General features: G+C 41.4%; 1 protein-coding gene across 2 annotated transcripts; it reads left to right on the forward strand.

The window, feature by feature from the left end:
- The first annotated feature begins 645 nt into the window (after nt 1-645).
- Nucleotides 646-17,816, forward strand: lrguk (leucine-rich repeats and guanylate kinase domain containing). 2 transcript variants are annotated; one of them, XM_044031098.1, is made up of 22 exons: nt 646-1,219; nt 1,755-1,910; nt 2,229-2,426; nt 3,070-3,171; nt 3,662-3,743; nt 3,831-3,931; nt 4,179-4,260; nt 4,361-4,485; nt 5,950-6,093; nt 6,440-6,520; nt 6,757-6,843; nt 7,084-7,190; nt 7,739-7,858; nt 8,728-8,824; nt 10,352-10,465; nt 11,358-11,559; nt 12,215-12,322; nt 13,303-13,445; nt 13,705-13,793; nt 14,170-14,253; nt 16,041-16,153; nt 16,973-17,816. In XM_044031098.1, exons 1-22 carry the CDS (start codon nt 1,100-1,102, stop codon nt 17,203-17,205), a joined length of 2,688 nt encoding a protein of 895 aa, XP_043887033.1. In that variant the 5' UTR covers nt 646-1,099; the 3' UTR covers nt 17,206-17,816. The 2 variants fall into 2 exon arrangements, with proteins under 2 accessions (XP_043887033.1, XP_043887034.1); XM_044031099.1 differs by having other exon boundaries at nt 2,229-2,423.
- Nucleotides 17,817-20,108: the final 2,292 nt, after the last annotated feature.

The following is a 20,108-nucleotide window of genomic DNA, read 5'->3' on the forward strand; positions in this document are numbered from 1 at the left end:
ACTCCTTCTAATTTAATTAGTGTACTGTAGTGTATTAAAGTGAATGGTGAGTGTAATGGAACATTTCTGTTCTCATGAGAAAATGCTTGTGAAACTGTTTGAACCTTCTTTCACTGTGCAATCTTGTGCAGATGTCGCTCTTGTTTTTCTTCTCTTTTTTATCTGCATCTGTTCCCAGACTCACCATCCCACAGACGGCGCTCCGTTGTCCACTTCTCATTTTTTACAAGGATTTCAAATCACATTTAAGACGACTGCTGGTGTTTTCAGACCGTTATTCAGCGGTCATTTCCATAACAGTGAGTGTGTTGTCTGCTGTAGTGCAATGCTTCCCTAAAGTACACTTCAGAATACACTATTGACATATCACATGTATCTTGTAATTTGAGTATGTAATTAAAACATGTGATAATTCACTTAAGACTTGAAAATTCAGTAATGGTGGGTTTTGATTATTTTTATGAGCCAAAGTCTTGTTTTTAAAAGTCTTCTATATACTGCTATAACGTATAGCCACAGCCTGGTGGCGCTAAACCCAAGTGAGCACAGGTGGCGCCGAGAAAATCACCTTCTCTTAATTGAAATACACCGGAAATGCACGTGTCGTTGAAGCGTTAATGTGAATTCTTTTAGTACTCACATTTGCGCCTGAACGTTACCTATTTTGTTTATAGGTTTTTTTTCCCCACACTTCCGTTTACCTCTCGCCCCCGTTGCTAGGCGACAATGAAGGACGCTCCGCGTTGAAGCTAACTTGTTAGCTAGCTGGTAGGAAGAAGGGAGGAATCATCAAAGCCTGCTCCCTTTGATGTTTATGCATGTTGCTGTGGTAACCATGGCAGGGAGTCTCATCAGTGCATGTGTACAGGACGACAGCTGCCGTTGAATAATCAGGAGGGAGTAAAGGACAGAAGGACACAGGAAGCAAGCTAGGAAGGAAGGAGAAACAAGAGTGCACTCAGGGAGTAAGGAGAAGAAAAGCAGTAATGTAACCGGTGTAAAACACCAAAAGAAGAAGAAGTCGCAGAAGTGGCTGTCCCCACTTTGACCCCTTGACCTTCACTGTTTCGTCTTTCATTGCTGAAGAAAAAATAAATAAATGAAGAAAACAACGAAGCCAGAGTTTTCCTCTGCAGTTTCCCCAGAGCCTCTCACTGACGCTGCTGCCTCAGCACAGGCTCCCAGCACTGACAAGCCAGAGGGAAACAGAGCGATGGAGGTAAGCAGAAGGACACCGCAGCTGTACAGTATGTCTTCATGTTTGTAAGAAAGAAAGTTTGTTTTTATTATTGTTATTATTATCATTATTATTAATAATAATAATAATCTAAATAAAAGCCTGAGTGTGTGTGTGTTTATACCAAAGTGTGGAATTATTGGCAGAATTTGGATGTACTACCTGTAAACGTGTTTGTAAAAGTGCTTAATAATTGCTTGAAAACAAGAACCTGCGATATGAACTTAAGGCAAGGGCCTTGCTTTTATGGAGGCCGTCATCTTGCCCCACCCATGCTGTGCGTTTTGTGGTTTGAAGCGGATACTCACTATCTTACCATATCAGTTATACAAGCTGAATAAATAGCACTCGACTGTCAACTTGAAGCTCTTGTTTACATTGACATCCTGTCTGGTATGGAAAGGCCACCGTAGATCTCAAGCATCCTTGATGTCACCAACACTGGACCTTCAAGACAAGGTAGTATTCATTGAGTCACTTTAAATGAACCCTCCACATTTGTTCTGTCGTGCAATAGGTAAAGCAGAAGACTTTGCGCAGGAAGTCTGGAAAAGAAGTAAATCCAAAAGGCAAGGAAACAACGAGTCCAGGAGAGTTTTCCTCTGCAGTTTCCCCTGAGCCTCTCGCTGACGCTCCCAGCAGTGACACGCCAGAGGAAAACAGAGACATGGAGGTATATTAAAGAGCTGTAGCTGTATATCATCCATATTTTTAATTCAGTTTTATTTCGTTATTGCTCAAAATCATGCCACAATGTGAGCTTGAACCAAGGCGGGAATCACTGTTAAAGGTCCTCTGTGTCATATTTAAGAGTGTGTGTGTATAAGGGCTGTGCTTTATAGTGGCTGCCATGTTTCTACAACAGAGCATGTGTTTTGTGTTTTGAAGCGGAAGAAGAGGTCTCACTATTGTAGGTGTTACACACTGGACCTTCAAGAAGCGGTAGAATTAATTGAATCACTTCCTCCACATTTGTTTTGTCGTGTAAAAGATGAAGCAGGAGACCTCGCGCCAGAAGTCTGGAGAAGGAGAAGGAGAAGGAGGAGAAAAAGAAGAAGAAGTAAATCCAAACAACAGGGAAACGGGACAAGAGTTTTCCTCGGCAGTTTCCCCAGAGCCTCTCGCTGACGCCGCTGCATCAACAGAGGCTCCCAGCAGTGACAAGCCAGAGGAAAACAAAGACAAGGTGGTAAGGAGCAGGAAACTTTAGCTGTTTGTCACCATATTTTTTTTGACAAATAAACTGTGTCACAAATAAATACCATAGAGAGGAAAGGCAGTGTGGCTGCATATTCACCGACTCACTTTAAATGAGGCTCCACATTATGTTCTGTTGTGCAGCAGGTGAAGCAGGAAGCCGTGCGTGAGAAGTCTGAGGGAGTAAATCAACAACGAGGCTGTATCACCGTTTCCCAAACTATTTAAAATGGGGACCAACTTTTTAAAGACAGCAAACTACTGCGACCCAATTAACCCTTTAACACCTAGCTTTAAAAAAATCTGGAAGCTATTTATAATTTACTGCACGTTACAATAGTGTATTAACAATTTGAAATGAGAAAAAACACTGTAGTTGGAGATGAACACCAGATTTCGATGTCAGATTTTCAATGTCAGGCGATTTTCCAACTCTCTCCTCTCTTGTGACAAAGACGCTGATTCGCCAGCTTCCTGCAACGGCACAAGTGACATTACCGTAATAACCACACGGTAGCACAAAATGCAAACGTGTCGTCTGCATTTTATATAAGAATATAAGCCACTTTGACATACATTTATGTGACATTCTGGTGTCGGTCTTCTAACTCGTTTCTCTTCTCCTATGTTTTCAGGAGAATGGCGTTTTAACTGCTGAGCTGATTTCCAGACGCATCTCCCAGATGGGACGTTTTGGCATTGGGCTGCAGCACTTGTACCACCACCTGGCTCTGCCTGTAAGACACATGCCTACACAGCAGGGATGACTCAATACCACTGTTTGTGTACGATACAACACTGATAAACTCCTGGCAGGAAAGCGTCGCTACTCGAATGGACGCAATCAAGCCAATAATGTATATTTTTCCAGTTTTTGGAGTGTCTCATATTTCAGTGATTTTGACCTGAAACTAATACTGAGTTATGGATTGTGTCGGCTCGTACCGCACACACGGAACTCATTTACGTCACGAAAGCCCTGTTTCCATCAAGCTGTATGGTAGGATTTGGATTGATTATATCCTGGTCTGGTTTGTGTTTCCACTGCAGGCCGTGAAGGCCGGACAGCGATGGATGCGTCACTGAGTCGTCAGTCAGTTTGGTACCAAACTGAACCAAACCGTAGCGCTTAGTGGAAACAGGGCCTAAACTACTGAGTTGACTGTCTTGATTTACCGAGACAAAACAATTATGAACACTTCATAAGTTTGTTTTCCTCCATTCTAGAATTACAATCTCAGTGACGTCTCCATTTTGTGCAGTTACGTCCATCTCCAAAAGCTGGAGCTGCCGCACAACAAAATCAAAGGTGAGTTTTTGATTGTGTTTACAGTTGACACAAACGTGCGCTTCAGTCACTGGACTCCACTTCCTTTTTCCTCCGTTTGTGTGTTAGATTTGTCCTGCGTGAGCCACATGCCCTACCTCTTCATCCTGGACGCCTCTCACAATCACATCTCCGACTTCTTTGGATTCCAGCCACCCAAGAACCTAAAGGTAGAGCGGGACCTTGAGTTGACAGGATAAGACAACATTTGATTGGTGGCTGGGGCTTTGTTCTCTCGTGTTATTCCCTGAAGATTGGCCCGGATTTCCATAGCCCATCTGTAGTCGCTCAGGAACTGCTTACGGGGCATTAACTGCCCTTGAATGACAGTAAACTTTTCTGAATTCTTTTCAAATACTCTTCATATGTCTTTGATGAAATGTACTGTATAATCCCGTGGTGCTTTTTGTTTTCTAGGTGGCCAACTTCTCCTATAACCGCATGACAAAGATGAAGGACTTGTCGGCGTATTTGTGTCTCACTAAGCTGGATCTGGACTGTATCCTTTTTTCTGAGAAGCACCTGCACATGAACTCATTACACGCAGCTTGTTTTTTGGTTTTGTGTGTGTGTCCATCCTTAACATGCCCGCGCATCAGACAACGGTTTCAGTGAGATCAGTGGACTCGAGCAGTGCACCATGCTCACTCATCTCAGCCTGGCACACAACAGGATCTCCAGGATCAGCGGATTATATAATCTGCCGCTGAGTCACCTCTGCCTCGTAGGTGCCTCTCACTCACTCATTTCCGCGCACACAGTACGTACGAGCGCAGACTTACAAACATGGACTCCTTCTCTTGCTGTTGCTTGGCAGAACTGACACGTTACTCTCACATCGTCCTGGTTTCAGAGTTGAAACATACTAAAAAAAAAACAAGACCTTGGGGGACCGGGACGATTGCATTTATTGACAATGTGTCACATTTTTCCTTGGAAATTACCACAAAACACCAAAAAGAAATATAAATAATAATGTTATTGAAGAATAAATGAGTTATAGTCATGTTAGAGTTGCGTGAAACTCTGAAAAAGAGTTTTTTTTTTTTATATGAACATTGATTTATTTGCATATTTATGACGTATTTTCAAATTGATGCTGCAAAACTGGCATAACATTCATTAATACACTGATACATTTGCACCTGTTTTGGTCATGATGTGCGTGTTTATGGGAGTGAGATTAATGATATTGGTATTGAGGATCAATGGTATTGCTTCACAGTCATATTCCTCTGTGTACTGAATACACAAACACTTGTTTAATGAATGAACGTTTGTGTATAACTCACCGGGTTAACTTACCTGTTTCTGCTTCTCTCTCTCTTTCTGTTTTTATGTCTCTGTTTTGGTCCGTGATTTTACATTCATTTAAAACCTTGGCCCCAGGTTTGAGAATCAACACACGGTCCAACAGCAGGATTTTTCTCTCTCGTGCTCTCGTTCTGCTTGTGTGTGTGTGTGTGTGTGTGTGTTTGCATGTACACACGTGTGTTCTGTCCTTTATCAGTGCTTCCTCATTGTCAGCAGCTACCAATCTGGCTGTGTCTGCCCCTCCTGACAGCTGCAAGTGTTTGAGTGAGCCTGGACCACGTTCAGCACACACACACACACACAGCATCCATCTAATCCCATCCCTGACCCCCTTTTCCTCACACGCTGCCTCCCTAAACAGCGTGACCCTGTCAATCCTGCCTGGTTCGAAGCCCATCACGGCGCTGACCTACAGCTTCAAGGGACCAGCACAGTCACCTGCACATCCTTCCCCCCACCCCCATCCCCACTGACAGCAGCCCTCTGCCAGGAAACACGCTTGGCAAGAGCAGCCTCGAGGCGGAGCCACGCGGCTGGATCACAACTTTAGTTACTGGAACGGAGTGAGGGGCGGGTATGGGAATGCTGACAAAGGGGAGGAGTGCCCACATCTGGTTCTTATGCATGCTGCACGAGTGCCCTGCCAGCTGTTTGGCTGTCACCTATCAAGATTTAGCAGAGAGAAGCAGGCCTGTCACTCAACTCTGCACTGAGGGGGAAACAAAGTTCATGCACCCAACAGGGCAACTGTGAAACGTCCTTAATATTTATCAGTGGGGGGATCATTGAGGGGGATATGAAGATGATGATGATGATATGTGTGCATGCATATACATGAGCATTACATGTACTGTTCTCTTCTCCGACTCTCCAGAGGGGGAACCAGCTGGAGAGGATTGAAGGCTTGGAGACGATAAAGAGTCTCCAGTTCCTCGACTTGTCTTTGAACCGCATCAGGAGCCTCTCTGGTCTTCAGAACCTGTGCATACTGAGCTCCTTAAACCTGAAGAAAAACCTGGTACGGGTCTGAGAGAAGATGGAAGTAGCCCGCCCTTGTGATTAAATGTCACAAGGGCGGGCTGTGTTGAAACTGGAGTGCATAACAATGCTGATTAAGCCCATCAGCTCCACATGTTTTTTTTCACAGTGCAGCAGTGTATAGGTCTCGCCCTGCACATAGGAAGTGATTAGTTTGACGTCAAAGTCAGATACACACACTAACAACATAATCTGCAGCTTTAAATATTGTCTGTTAAAAAAAAGTCCATGAACAGTTTGAGTATAAATATTCACATTTTTATTATGTACATATGAGCATATTGCACACATAACCCACAGCATTATTTTGTATATGTTCTCTCCAGATTAGTGAGATTAAGGAGTGCAAGCACATCCATGAACTTTCCCTGCTGAGAGACCTCAATCTGCTGCAGAACCCTGTGCAGGTAACCCAGTGTAACCCAGTTATTTAAACATAGTCCACAAGCATCATGTGAGTGGGAGGACTGTGCATGACAGAGGTCACTGCAGAGGTCTGCTTGATGACTGCCAGTTTTGTGTAGTGCCTCTTAAAGCCGGTACCTCTGTTGTGTGGTCTGATGCGACATCACAGAAAATGTACAGTATACGCTGTACAATGACTTTGCCACATAATGTGAAGCATGTGAATGTGATTGGTCAGGAGCAACAGGACTACAGGCTGTCGGTGGTTTTCCTCCTTCAACATCTCACCATGCTGGACCAAGAGAAAGTCACGGCTGAAGAGAAGGTACGACTCTTTTTAAAGCCTCATTCATCTTTTCAATCTTGCTTTCAGTCCTGGTGCTATGTCATCTGGAGTTTTGTCCTATTTTGGGTGTGGATTTGTCAGATTTTGTCTTGTCTTTGTCTTGCTGTTGTAAATGTGCTGTATAAATAAACTCGACTTGATAAATAAAGGCAATAAATCGTTTTTTGTTTCAAGATCAGAGATGCTTTTGTAAATAGCGATCCTATTTTTGTTCTATAGGTGTCATCGGTGAACAAATATGATCCCCCTATAGAAGTGGTGGCCGCCAGAGATCACATGACCCACCTCGTGTATCAGCTGATGCAGCCGCAGATGTTGTACGACAGGTTTGTATGAAAGGACACAGCGTTATGTGTGATCGTCGGGGACAACATCAGGAAGCATTTAAAATAAAATGGTGACTGATACGGAGCTACTCTTAACGTGACGATTATAACACAATTAAATGCGATAAATCATCAATGACGCGCACGTATTTTTGGAGATCAGTCACCGTGACAGTTGTTTTCAAAGCGGCACTTTATCTGCAGTGTTTCACTGTTGCTCACATTATCTCTGCTCTCTAAAAATGAGCTCATGCATCAGCACTTTTTCTTTCTTTTTTGAAAACATCCATCATCAGCAAATAAAATGCTGCAGCTCGAGTCAATTTAACATTCTCCTCTGTGCTTCTGAGAAAGCAGACAAAGTATTTACCCAGCAAGGTTTCCCCCTTATTTTATTGATTGTTACAGTGACTTTCAATTCCAGAGCTCAGGCTTCATAGTTTATTATACCTAAGTCTTTTTCACCTTTGGCAACGGAGGTAACTGTGTATGAATCACTTTCTCTGTGTGTGTGTGTGTGTGTGTGTGTGTGTGTCTCCATGCTTTAGTACTTTACCCAGTGCAGACTCTCCTTATCCTATACTGGTGCTGACGGGTCCACAAGGCTGTGGCAAGAGAGAGCTGGCCCACAGACTGTGTCAGGACTTAAACGAATGCTTTGGATACGGGTCAGTATCAGAGTTTTGTTTCATCATGTCCTTGGAGACAATAAACAGTTCATATTTGAGGAAATCATGTTATTGTTGCTATTAAATCTGATGTCAAGATGCTATAGAGGGAAACATGAAGGCGTTTTAGTGATGTTTCCTCATAATGTAATATAAAATGACACATAACAGTATATACTGATGTCTCCTTTTCAGTGCTGGAGGGATTTCTGTGTGACATGGCTGTCAATCAATTAGCCTTTATTTATATACACATAACAAACACACAGAAACAGAATGGGGAAAGAAGTGATTTATAGCAGTAAGTAAATAAAGCTAATAACCACTAGTAAAGAGTAATTATCCAAATGACATAGGTAAATAAGGTAAACAAAAGACTATAATGTAAAAGTGGTATTATAATAATATAATTCCGTGTAAGCAGAGTAAAGGTGGTAGAAATAATAATATAATGTGTCAAGGCAAGGTGAAGCAAAATGATTTTAACACGGCCTCTGTATAAAAAAAGTTTTAAAAAAGTTATAAAAAAAGAACAATAAGAGTGGTAAACTAAAGTAAAAGGCCAGCATTAGAGTAAGCCAGTTCACTCTAAATAACAGCAGGATATTATTTATACATATTTAGCCTTAGATATTTAAAAAAATGCACAGATATAACACATGCAGAGGAATTTTAATGACATAATCCTGGCACATACTGTATGTTGGCATTGGGGGGCCTTGTCCTGGTTTTCTGCCCCCTGCTAGCCGCCTTTAGATGACATTTAATGCAGTATTTTGCTGGATAAGTTTCCATATTAAACTGCACACTGAATATTTTCACTACGTGTGTGTGTGTGTGTGTGTGTGTGTGTATGTGTTCCTCAACAGAATTTGTCACACAACACGAGGTCCCTACTTTGGTGAAGAAAATGGAATTGATTACCATTTTGTCAGCGAGGAGGACTTTCAGAACATGATTCACATGGTACGTCAACACGACACGGTTATTTTTCAGCGCGGCGTTTTACACACACGCAGATACACACGCAAACGCAGCGTTAATTGGAGCTTCCGGTCTATGTGGCCTTTAAATGTTTACTGTGTCTTTGCTTGATCACGTTGCTCTGACTGATTTTTCTATTTAAAAACATTAATATTTAGTCAGAGAAATGAGTCCTCAGACACGTTAGTTGTCCATGTTTTCACCCTGCTTATGTAAGAGCCGGGACCCACAGACGTTTGTGGTCATAACGTGATTTACACAGCAAAGGGCTTTGAAGCGAGTATTGATGCCTTTTTGTCTGCTTGGATTTTCCCCACCTTTACCCCCTTTTTCTTTTTCCTCCTTCTATTGCCAGTTCTGATTTATATCACTCCTCCTGTCCTCCCGTCCTGCTCTTATTACGCCCTGACCTCTTTCTCATGTCAGCTGCTCGGCCTCTCCTTCAATCCTTTTCCCCTCAGATTTGTTCAAAGGTAACGATGCAATCATAACCTCTTGAACCCGCTCCTCGTGAGTGCTCTTCTGCAGAATTAACCCCAATCAGCGCAGCAGCCCCCTGGTACTTATACTCTTTGCCGTGTCACAAACAAAGCGGGCCTGCTGTGTAATTATATGTGAATCGCTGTAGAGTCACAACAATCAATGTAATTGTGTGTTTAAATGTGTTTCAGTTAGGAGAGATTAAGGCACGGAAAAACTCAGAAGGAGCTCAAATTTATGTTTGAATCAGGAGACATCGAGAGGACACCTGCGAGTTTCAGGGTTGATTTTCCTCTATTTTCTGTGTTTTTATCAAAGTAACATTAACACTGTAAAGCAGGGGTCTCAAACAAGTGTCTTTTTGGCACAGTAGGGGGCCGGTCAAGTGAAAAAAGACATAGAATTTCAATACAAAAGCGTTTGTTTTCAATTTTGAGACCTCTGCTGTAAAGAATGAAGAATACAATGAAATAAGTTGGTAAAATTGTGCTTTGACAACAAAAACAACAGACATCGCAAGTTAAATTTCATTGATACAGACTAGCAGATGACATGTTTATCCTTAGACCCTCTTAGGACCGACGGACGTGCAGTAGGTGTCACATGTTTAGATTACAAAAAGACATTCAATTACAGTCATTTATAGTTATACAGAACATTACATTACCCTACCGTCAATAACCATTTTAATAATGTGACTAACTATTGGACTTTAAACTATGTTGTTTAAATGAAACAGCGGGGTCAAAAGTCACGGCTGCCAAAAGGCCAGGGTTCATGTGCCAGAAATAACAGAAAGGTACATTTTTGTGCTGACCGCCGGGTGAAAAGTTCACTTCACGGGGTCAGGGGTCAGGGACACATGACTTCAGGTGGTAACTCCTGACAGAACACGCTCGGCTTGTGTTTTACGTCCCGTCCACTTTAGTTGATAAACATCTCCTAACTGTTTTATGAGCATGGGCACTAAAATGTCCTCCTGTTCGTTCTTTTCTTTTAATTTCTGTGAAATTCTCCCCTTTTTTTCAGGGTAAGTTTATCCAGACCATGCATTATGGGGGTCACCGCTACGGCCTGACCAGAGACGCCATCGAGGAGGTGGCCAGAGACGGACTGGCGTGCTGTGTCCATATGGAGCTAGAGGTATGTAATTCACACTGCATGGACAAAAGTATTGGGACGCCTAAATCAAATACATATCCAGGACTTTCTTATGGACCTTTTATAGCAGCTTCCATTCTTCTTGAAAGACTTTGAAGTGTTTCTATGGGAATTTGTGCTCATTCATTCTGCTCAGACACGAGAAGAAGGCCTGGCTCACAATCTGTGTTCCAGTTTATCCCCAAAGGTGCTCGATCGATGACACCGCTAAGCCTTGGGGTAGTTTTTGTAATGAAAATAATTTTCCAAGTTTATATGTCACATATTTTATGTTTATCTGACTGCATGTATTCTCTGATGAAAACGCAGCCATGTGTGACAAAACAGCATAAACAGATGTAAATGTGTGAGAGAAAAAAAGATGTCAGAATTGTTCTGTACCGCTGCAGGAATTCACCAGCTGACAAATCTTTAGATCTTTGGATGAGAGAGAGACAGTGTTTTGTTTGTAGACACACGACCAAATGTTTAAAAACGCAGCTACACTTGTCTCTTGAATATCACTGAAAAATGACAGTTAAGTTGCCAAAACTGTCAGTTTATGTCACACATTTTGGTCATAGATGATCCCAATATTAAACAGAATCACAAAAACTGTAAACAGCAGGTGATTTAAACACAATCTTACCCAAAGTTACCCAGCTCTCGTGTTTAATTTGAAGCGTGTTTGTTTATAATTTGGGTGAAATGACAGAAGCGAAACCTAATCATCAGGGAAATAATTCAAACCTTAATGCCTGTGCTCTTATTTACCAAACCCCCGCTCTTCCTTGACTCCTCAAGGAGCGGCTGCGAAAACGTGCAATTATAATAACATTTACAGTGGTAGAGAGAGAGAGAGAATGATATTAAAATGTTATGTTTTCCCCCGCAGGGCGTGTTGAGTCTGAAGAACAGCTTCTTCGAGCCGAGATACGTCCTCCTCCTGCCCACCGACGTGGAGAAGTACACGGGCCACCTGAAGAGCCGCAGCATCTACGAGCCGGCACAGATTGACGTGGCTGTGTCGCGTATAGACCTCTACACAAACACCATCGAGCAACAACCGGGATTCTTCGACAACGTTATCCCCTGTGGTACGGAGAGAAAAAAAACAATGTTCATTTTCTTTACTGGTGCCTGCCAGACCTTATATGCCGCAAAGAAAGAGACATTTCTGCTCTAATTGCTCCGTTCAGCTTGTCATTGAAGCGTCTCGGCGAGCTGTGAAGCCACTTCTCTTATCCCTGGACTAGAGCGGCGCCCGTCAGATTGTCACCGATGTAGCCGCAGATAAATGACGACACTTCACTAAAATCCATACGCTACACTCTCAATCCAATTACCACATGCATTAGGGGCACGCAGGCCCGCGGAATAGCTGTGTTTATCAGTCCCTCATGAAAGCTCTCAGACATGTTAGCTGTTTTCTTAATGAGATGAACATACAGGGAGCGTGGGGCACTCATCACTTTTATGCACTGTGAGCCAGCACCTCATTACTCTAAGGTCGTCATCCCCATATCTTTGAGTCATTACTGTTTGATGTAGAGATGTATTGGCTCTATTCACGTCTCTCTCTCTCTCTCTCTCTGTGTATATATGTGAAGGCTGTGAGGACAGATTTTGATTTAAACCTACCTTGTGAGGACATTTTGTCTCGTCCTTGTTTATTTTAGTTTTAGGTTAAGGGTTACTAAGAATACTATATTATAAGTCTGTGTGTGTCTGTGTGTGTGTGTGTGTGTGCAGATGACTGGGAGGAAGTGTACCCAACACTGAGGCAGATAGTGAAGGAGTACCTGTTGTCAGAGGAACTGAAGGGAGAAAACAACAACAGAGCAGACGACGCCTCCACAGGTACTCAATCCACAGTGCTGTCACTTGCACACAGTCTTCTAATGTAACAAAGTACAAATACTTTGTTACTGTACTTAAGTAACAAATTCATATATCTCTACTTTTAGCAACTTTTATTTTTCCTCCACTACTTTCCCACATCTGTCTTTGTTACTACCAAATAAAATCAGAAGAAGAAGACTTGGTAATGGTCTTTTCTAGTCTTGATGAGCTGCTGTACACTACAGGTTTGCCATTCACCCATTCACACGCTACAACATGGGGTTAAAACGTCTTGCTCAAGGACACATAGAGACGTGCAGAGCCAGGAATTGAACACACAACCTTCCAGTAAATTTTATATCAGAAAATTACTTTTGATACCTAAGTACAATAAATGTCTTTAAGGCTTTTATTTAAGTCATATTATAAAAAAGTGACTTCAACTTCTACCAAAGCTATTTTCTGGTAAGTAACTTAATCCCTTTTAGCTTCTTTGAACTGCTTGCACCTGAGCTAAACATTTAATCAATTTTAAGTCACAATCACTGTCCCAAACATTGAATTCGTTAAATAATAATCATCCTTACATTACATTATAAAGTTTTCTTGTATTCTAATGTGTTAATGCTCCAGTTTGTAACATTCAAGAGGAGTTTCATTGGCAGAAATGTACTATACTTAAAAAGTGAAGCCTGGATGGTAAGATTGAAGTAGCACTTCACTTATTCACCAGGGGGTGACTTTGCTGGTTGTAAAACCAGACAACTGTGTTTAAATTGAAGCTTCCTCACTTGATTTAAACCATCAGTCAACATCTTCCTGAGGAGTTATCGGTCTCAATCACTAGTTTCAGGTGTTTTTCAGTAGGATAGGACACATTCTGGACAATAAACACGTGTGATTGACAACTTCCAACCTGGAAGACTACATTCATTTTAATGTACAGTGTTACTCTGCACTGATATGTAACATCTCTCTCTCATCTTTCTTTTCCTCAGCTCACGAGCCGGACGAAAAACCGCCCTCGCCGCTATCAACACTCATGTCGCACTTTTCCGCAACTCTTGACCCTTCAGATCCTGCTCACGCAAACTATTTCACCAGAATCCAAGCAGAGCTTAGTCCACAGAAGAACCCCACTGTAAGTTGTATCATGAAATATTTATACGCGTTGACGCCTTTAAAGTAAATGAAAACATCAATACTGTACAAAATGTAAGGGCAGAACTCCTTCCATGCATCAGCACTCCTGCCTCCCACTGTCCACCATGTTTTGTCACCTTTAATCACCTTCACATCAACTCCCCCAACTCCTGTTTTTCCTCACCTATGTTATCTGTCTCTCTCCGGTTTTTGTCCTTCATCTTCACTTCGCCTCCTCTTGTCTCTCCTCTCCACAGGAGCTCGCTTCCATCAGGAGGCGTGAGCAGCTGGTGAGAGAGGCTGTAATGGGGAAGAGTCCTGGGGTCTACAGCCTGCTCTTCAAAAGGTCCATTATAAGTCAAACACACTCCACCGTACTCCACTGCTGAATTTCAAGTTGCCACTCACGTGGCGTGAATTGATTTAATTGGGGCTCTTGTCCTAAATGTGTTTTGATGGCTTGTTTGGGCTTATTTTTTGACCTTGACGGTGAAGTGGCAGGTGCCATTCAGGCTCGTCACGCTGCACTCTCCAACAATCGGTCATCCCAAAATATACCTGCATCTGTCATCTTTTCAGATATGAAAAGATTAAATGGTTGCCTTTTTTATTTATATATATATTATTTTAGTGGACTGTGGAAATGTGTACGTGAAATAGCTTTTTTCCAGTGAGTGAAGAATGATTGAATTCCGTCGTCTTCTTTTTTTTGTCCATCTCAGCTCTACTCAAAATGCACCGTCCTCACAGCAGAATTCTGACAGCCAGCATCTCGAGGAAAGCAGGGAGACGCACACAAAATCAAGGTACTTGTCCATATGTTGTGTCTGATTGTGGCGCACTCATAGACGGCCTTAAATGTCAGAGGTTAGAAAGAGAACGGAAATGTTCCACTCGAGTAAAAGTGACACATTTTGATAACATTTTTCTGAAGTACTCGTCTAAAAATGTTCTCAAGTTAAAGTAAAAAAGTAGGTTGGGGTCTTTCTTGTGTCGTGCAAAAAGGACACGGGGACACAAATCTCACGTTAATTGTTTTTCAAGTCAAACCTTTAAAAAAATAAAATATGTAAACACATAATGTATTAGTCAAAATGTGTCAAAGGTCACAAATGATTTAACCTCCTCACTCACTCAGGGACCTTAATTAATGCCAATTCACCTGTCCTCATTATTCACCTGTCCTCCTCATTCACCTGTCCTCACCATTTACTGCCAAAGTTTCAGGTGTGTGAATTTTAATTAATTAATTTATTTTTTTACTTTAAAACAGAGTGACGTACAGTACTTCCAAAAAACATAATTAAGTAAAGGTAAAATTACAAATTTTAATAAAAAGTACACAAAAAACATTGTTTGTGTACAATTTCCGTAACGCGAGTAAATAATGTAATTCATTATTTTCCCCTTCTTTTGATGACAGAATGTGCACAAATCAAAAGAAAACACAACTGTGGAGCCTCTAAGTCAATGAAATAATAATAATAATAATAATAAGTGAACAAAGAGTCACCAAATACTGTAAATATATAAGCTAGGAAGCTACAGCTCCAAACATAGGGATGACACAGGCACATACCTCTTCCGTGGCGTGTCAGAGCAGAAATTGAAGAGGTAACATGATGGCAGACGCACCCTTTTACTCGGGGGCACCCACAAAAACGGACATTAGGGGAAACATAAAAGTGAACATGCTAGTCTAACATATTTTGTGTGATAATACAAAGAATAGTTAAAGTCATTGACAGAATTGCAAATAAATGACACATACAAACACATTTATGTATAGTACATTATACTAGGTTTCATAATAATCACTTTTAATTTTATATGATGATGGAACAGAAGCCAGGACTCTTGTGTTTTCATAACAAAGAAAAAGGAAACTGTTCTTTTCTCAGCTCTGTTTTCATACTGTGCTCAACTTAAGAGTGCGTTTTACTGCTTAAACACAGGAAGATTTGCTAATGAATTCAGGTATTTTTAAGCTCTTGCTGCACATGTGCACGTTAGTGTACATATTTTGTGTGTAGTGCAGCTTCCTCTCGCCGGCAAGACACTCCACTGCTTCAACTGTCTGTCAACACTCTTTCTTAGAAGATATTATAGATGCAGAGATACAGTTATACGTTCAGTCGCAACTGATTTGCTCCCTGTGGGATCATGTTCTGAGGAGCTTCTGTCAAGGCAGTGAGTGATGCATGCCCCCAGTGTTTATGGTTCGCGTTACTCAGCGCTTCACTATTTCTTCAGAGGATTCCAGACATTTATCTACTTGTTGTCACTGCTCTTAACGGGGGAATGTGTCTTTACTTGTGCGTCTCTATCGCACACATTGTAGTCAAGGATCCCGTCTGTTGTGTGAGTTTGAGCGTGAGTGCTTTTATGGGATCTAAATTTGCAGAATAGCATATTATGTAAGGTGCACTGTAAGTCAAACAAATGACCTGTACTTGGCTGTTTTTGTAAAGCTTAACGTTTGTCACATCGCTAATATTGTTCTGACATTTTAACTTTTGTTATCCTCTTCCCTCCTTTCCCACCCTCATGTCTTCTTTCCCCTGCTATCTATGGTTTATCTTCCTTTTGCAAGTGGTTCGGAAGAATCTCATGCCAGCACAGCACTGTCTGTGCCCACTTCGGCCGCAGCCTTCGAGGAACAAGTCAATGGCTCTGCCCTGGGACATGCCGTGGAAACGCCTAAAGGTTTCCCTTTTTGTTGTTTGATCCTAGTGTGACTTTAAATATGAGACATCTGCAACCTTTGCCATTGCCTACAATGGCCTTTAGGCTGACATGTGGATCTGAGTCAACATCAGTGGCTCAGAACAGAAACCTACACAAAAGTTATTTAATGCAAAAGGTTTTATCAAGCACAGCCCGGAAACTCGTCTGTGAGTAAATCGATACATCTGGATGCACTTTCAATCAGTCTTTTCAAAGTCTACCTTCTATGTTTTACGTTATTTAACATTTAAATACTTGCAATTTGGACATTTGTGAATCGAATTTAGAATCGTTGACGTCAGTACGTGTCACTATGGAGAACTGTTTTTGAAACTTACATTTAGCCCCTTTAATGTATATAATGTGTATATATGTTGTATATAAGAGCTGGATAATTCCTCCAACCTCACAAATCGTGATGCAGTACATACTGTGACGACCGTATCCTACACTGACTTTATTACAACAGTCAACTTAACCTCTGCTGCCACTTACTGGCCTTATTTCACACTGCATCTAAAGTAAGGTGACATGTCCCAAGACTATGAGCACAGCATTCGCTGTCGTATAGATTTAGTATCAGTTTGTATCGGTGTGGTGTAAACACAGTTCTTTAGTGTTTATATTTGTGAAGGTAAATGAGTCAGGGACATTTTATTATGTCTCCTTTGAGTCATTTAATCATTAAAAACAGTCTTTCATTTACCCACATAGTATCACCTGATTGTGCGATAATAACGTTGACTGTAAATATTCCTGTGTGTTTCATTATCTCAAATCAAACACTTCCATTTCCAGACCACCTGGAGTCAGACCAGTCTGCCAACACTTCCCGCGCAGACTCGGATCACCTCGCTGCGGTTGCGTCGTCGCCCTCCTCCGACCGACGTCCCGGGTCCAACATGAAGCCCCTCCTTCCGCCGATCCCCGCCGGACGCAAGACGCCGCTAGTGCCCAGCATGAGTCCGTCTCCGAGAGGTAGCCCAAACACAGCAGCCACAGAGGAGGGGCAAACAAACACGGAGCAGTAGATTCTTATGGTTGATAAGTCTGTCAGTACAAGGACATAAATTAAATTCATATCTTGATCACGTGAGTTAAAAAGAACATTTATGGTCAACCACAAAAACCACAGGTTCTGTTGCTGTTTCACTGACTGAGTCACAGTTTCCTGCACTTTGTCTGCACTTGCCCGTGTAAATGATACCAGCACTGACCACACAGGGAACTACTACTAAAAGTGAGCTTTTCCTCTCTTGTTGAATAACTGTCTCCTTATTGACACACGTCAGGATCCACTTCGACACAGATTGATGAGCGTGTCTCTCTCACTCGTGACGAATAAATACAGTATGACTGTGCTTTTTATTTAAATATGTACATTGTGGTATGTGATTTATGACTCGAGGGGGGTGTTTGGATTCATCTTGGAAGTTGGAACACAGCATCTACACAGTATGTGGAATGTGTCATGTTTTATGAATGTAGCATTAATTCTCGTGACGGTGGAGTGGCGATACGCTTCGTCCTCTGTTCAGTAATCTCATCAGACTGGTTTCTGCTATTGACACCTTGATACTGATCTTTTCATGTGTCGAATGGGGCGCTTGTCATCGCATGATAAATACATCATTAATCTCTGTCTCCTGTGATGTGATTATTTATTCAACTGGAGAGGCTTTCATATGGTAGGTGTTGACGGGCGTTAAACAGTGAGTTTGCGCGCACGTGTGTGTGTGTAGCACATTTGGCAAGCATTGTTTATTGGCGATTTGGAGTAAATTGGAAATTCTGTCACAGATGTGTACATGCTAATTTAAGTCTGTTTTTAGGTGCATGTGTGTGTGCACACGCACACACACAGAGAGAGAGGAGACACCTGGCCATCCATCACTGTCTTGTCTCTGAGGCAGCAGATGTTGCAACCCTGTCATAATTCTTTGGCAGTTTGAAACCAGACTGTGCCTTTCATGCCCCCAGGGGTCTAACCTACTTACGCTGCAGTCTTTACTCATTACCGTAGCTCGTCCTGTACTGATGTGTTATCTTTATGTGAATCTACTTTCACACTCAACATGTGCGCGGTGACGTGAAGTCTTAAAGGCTCATTTTTAAATAGGTATAAAGCAACGCAACAGGTAAGAAAGGAGGAAGAGGAGGTGTGACCGAGAATGAATGTCTTGTCCTCATGACTTGTCAAAATTGCATGTGTCACTTTTCTGCGTGTGTACAAACCTGAGTGACGACAGCAGTGGACGTAACATGACTCGATTCTGACTGTTGCACGACGTCGACTATGAGAGACCATACTGATATTAAGTCATTTTAGACCATTTATGAACGTATGAAGCTGTTAACGACATATGTGCCGAGTCAGGTCAAAGACATAATTCTCCAGCAGTGTCACAAATATCGTTCTCCCCCAAAAAAGAAGACATAAACAGCCCAAACATGACTCAGCTAAAATGCTTTTGCTTATTTACATTTTTTCTGTGCATAGCGACGCATGCAATAATATAGATTTTTTTGGATTGTATAGGATTTTTATCCCTGTCCAGTATCCGATCCCCCAATTTCCATCGTTATATTTTACTTTAGTAAAACAGAATTATCACACAAATGTTTTAATTATGAAGTTCATGAAGCAATTTACCTGTTGGATTATGAGCATCATAAATCACGGCAACTGTTGTCCACATCAGAAATGTGTAAACATCACCGTGTGTGTGTGTGTGTGTGTGTCTTCCCTCACTTTTCTTCAGAGTATTTTCAGTGGTGAACAAAGACCGGCTCACATCAGAGATCAGAGATTTATCATCCGCAGTACACCGTCGTGGATATGCACGAGCATGTTATCAATTTTCAGAAAGCCGAAAGCTCCCAGTGTTACGATTTAACTTTTCTGCCTCAGACAGTGGAAGGAAAAGAGAATTCATCTATATTTTCAATCCACAATGGATATTATATTGCCATAAATAACAGAAACGGTAACAAGTAACAAATCAGAGTGACTTTGCGGATATAAACCTGAGTTCTCGTAGAGCACTGTGGTTATTAGTGGTTATGTTCCTATAAATCAGTTTGATAAAGGATAATGCAACAATCTACCAGTGTATATTTACTGCACTAAAATGTGTCAACCTGTGATACATTATACTATAGTATTAAGTACCAAATATACTATGCTATACTGTAGTTGTAGTAGTGGTATACCTGCTTTTATTTAACAATATACCCTCCTAAAATGAACTGTAGTGGTAACTAAACCTTTAACACCTAAGCCTTAAAAATGTCTTTTGTGCTTGTTATAACCATAAAAGGGTTGTGAGTAACTGCTTTTGCCCATTTTTCTGGCAGTTACTCGCAATTTACTGTGTGTTAACAATTTAAAATGACGAAAAATACTGTAGTTGCACATAAACACCAGATTTTGCTTGTTAAATTTGAAATTTGAACAGTATAAAACATTATTTTAAAATAACGTTTGTTTGAGTTTTGTCTCGATGTGCAAAAACTCTTTCCTCTCTGGCAGCAAAGACACTGATTCTTCGGCTTCCCTGCAACAGCGTGAGTGAAATGACCGTAATAACTGCATCTAATTGCTTTCAGAAACTGTTTGAATTTTTACAATAGCACAAACCGTGGTGTAATTACGGTAATGCGTCTGCAACTCACTGCTAACTAAACTACCCTTACATTATAAACTGCCCCATATAGGCTGCCATACACTCAACTATGCTCAACCTATGTAGTAGGTACTATGTTACACTTACATATAATATAACTATATGGACTTTATGTAACTCATAATGTTGTAATAGTAGACTTCTGTGCAGCCGGCTGAAAAACAACAAACTGTTTCTGCTTCTTTTCTTTTGCATACTAAGTACAAACAAGACAAAAGACGTCTCTCGACACACTGTCATCGTCATTT

This window comes from Solea senegalensis, linkage group LG7 (genome assembly GCF_019176455.1).
Source record: "Solea senegalensis isolate Sse05_10M linkage group LG7, IFAPA_SoseM_1, whole genome shotgun sequence".
NCBI classification, from domain to species: domain Eukaryota; kingdom Metazoa; phylum Chordata; class Actinopteri; order Pleuronectiformes; family Soleidae; genus Solea; species Solea senegalensis.

Bases quoted from the DNA above. Each gene is read 5' to 3' on its own strand.
- lrguk (XM_044031098.1), top strand. From the start codon at position 1,100: ATGAAGAAAACAACGAAGCCAGAGTTTTCCTCTGCAGTTTCCCCAGAG. The intron at 1,220-1,754 runs GTAAGCAGAAGG...GTCGTGCAATAG, and splicing joins AGGGAAACAGAGCGATGGAG to GTAAAGCAGAAGACTTTGCG. The intron at 10,466-11,357 runs GTATGTAATTCA...TTTCCCCCGCAG, and splicing joins GTGTCCATATGGAGCTAGAG to GGCGTGTTGAGTCTGAAGAA.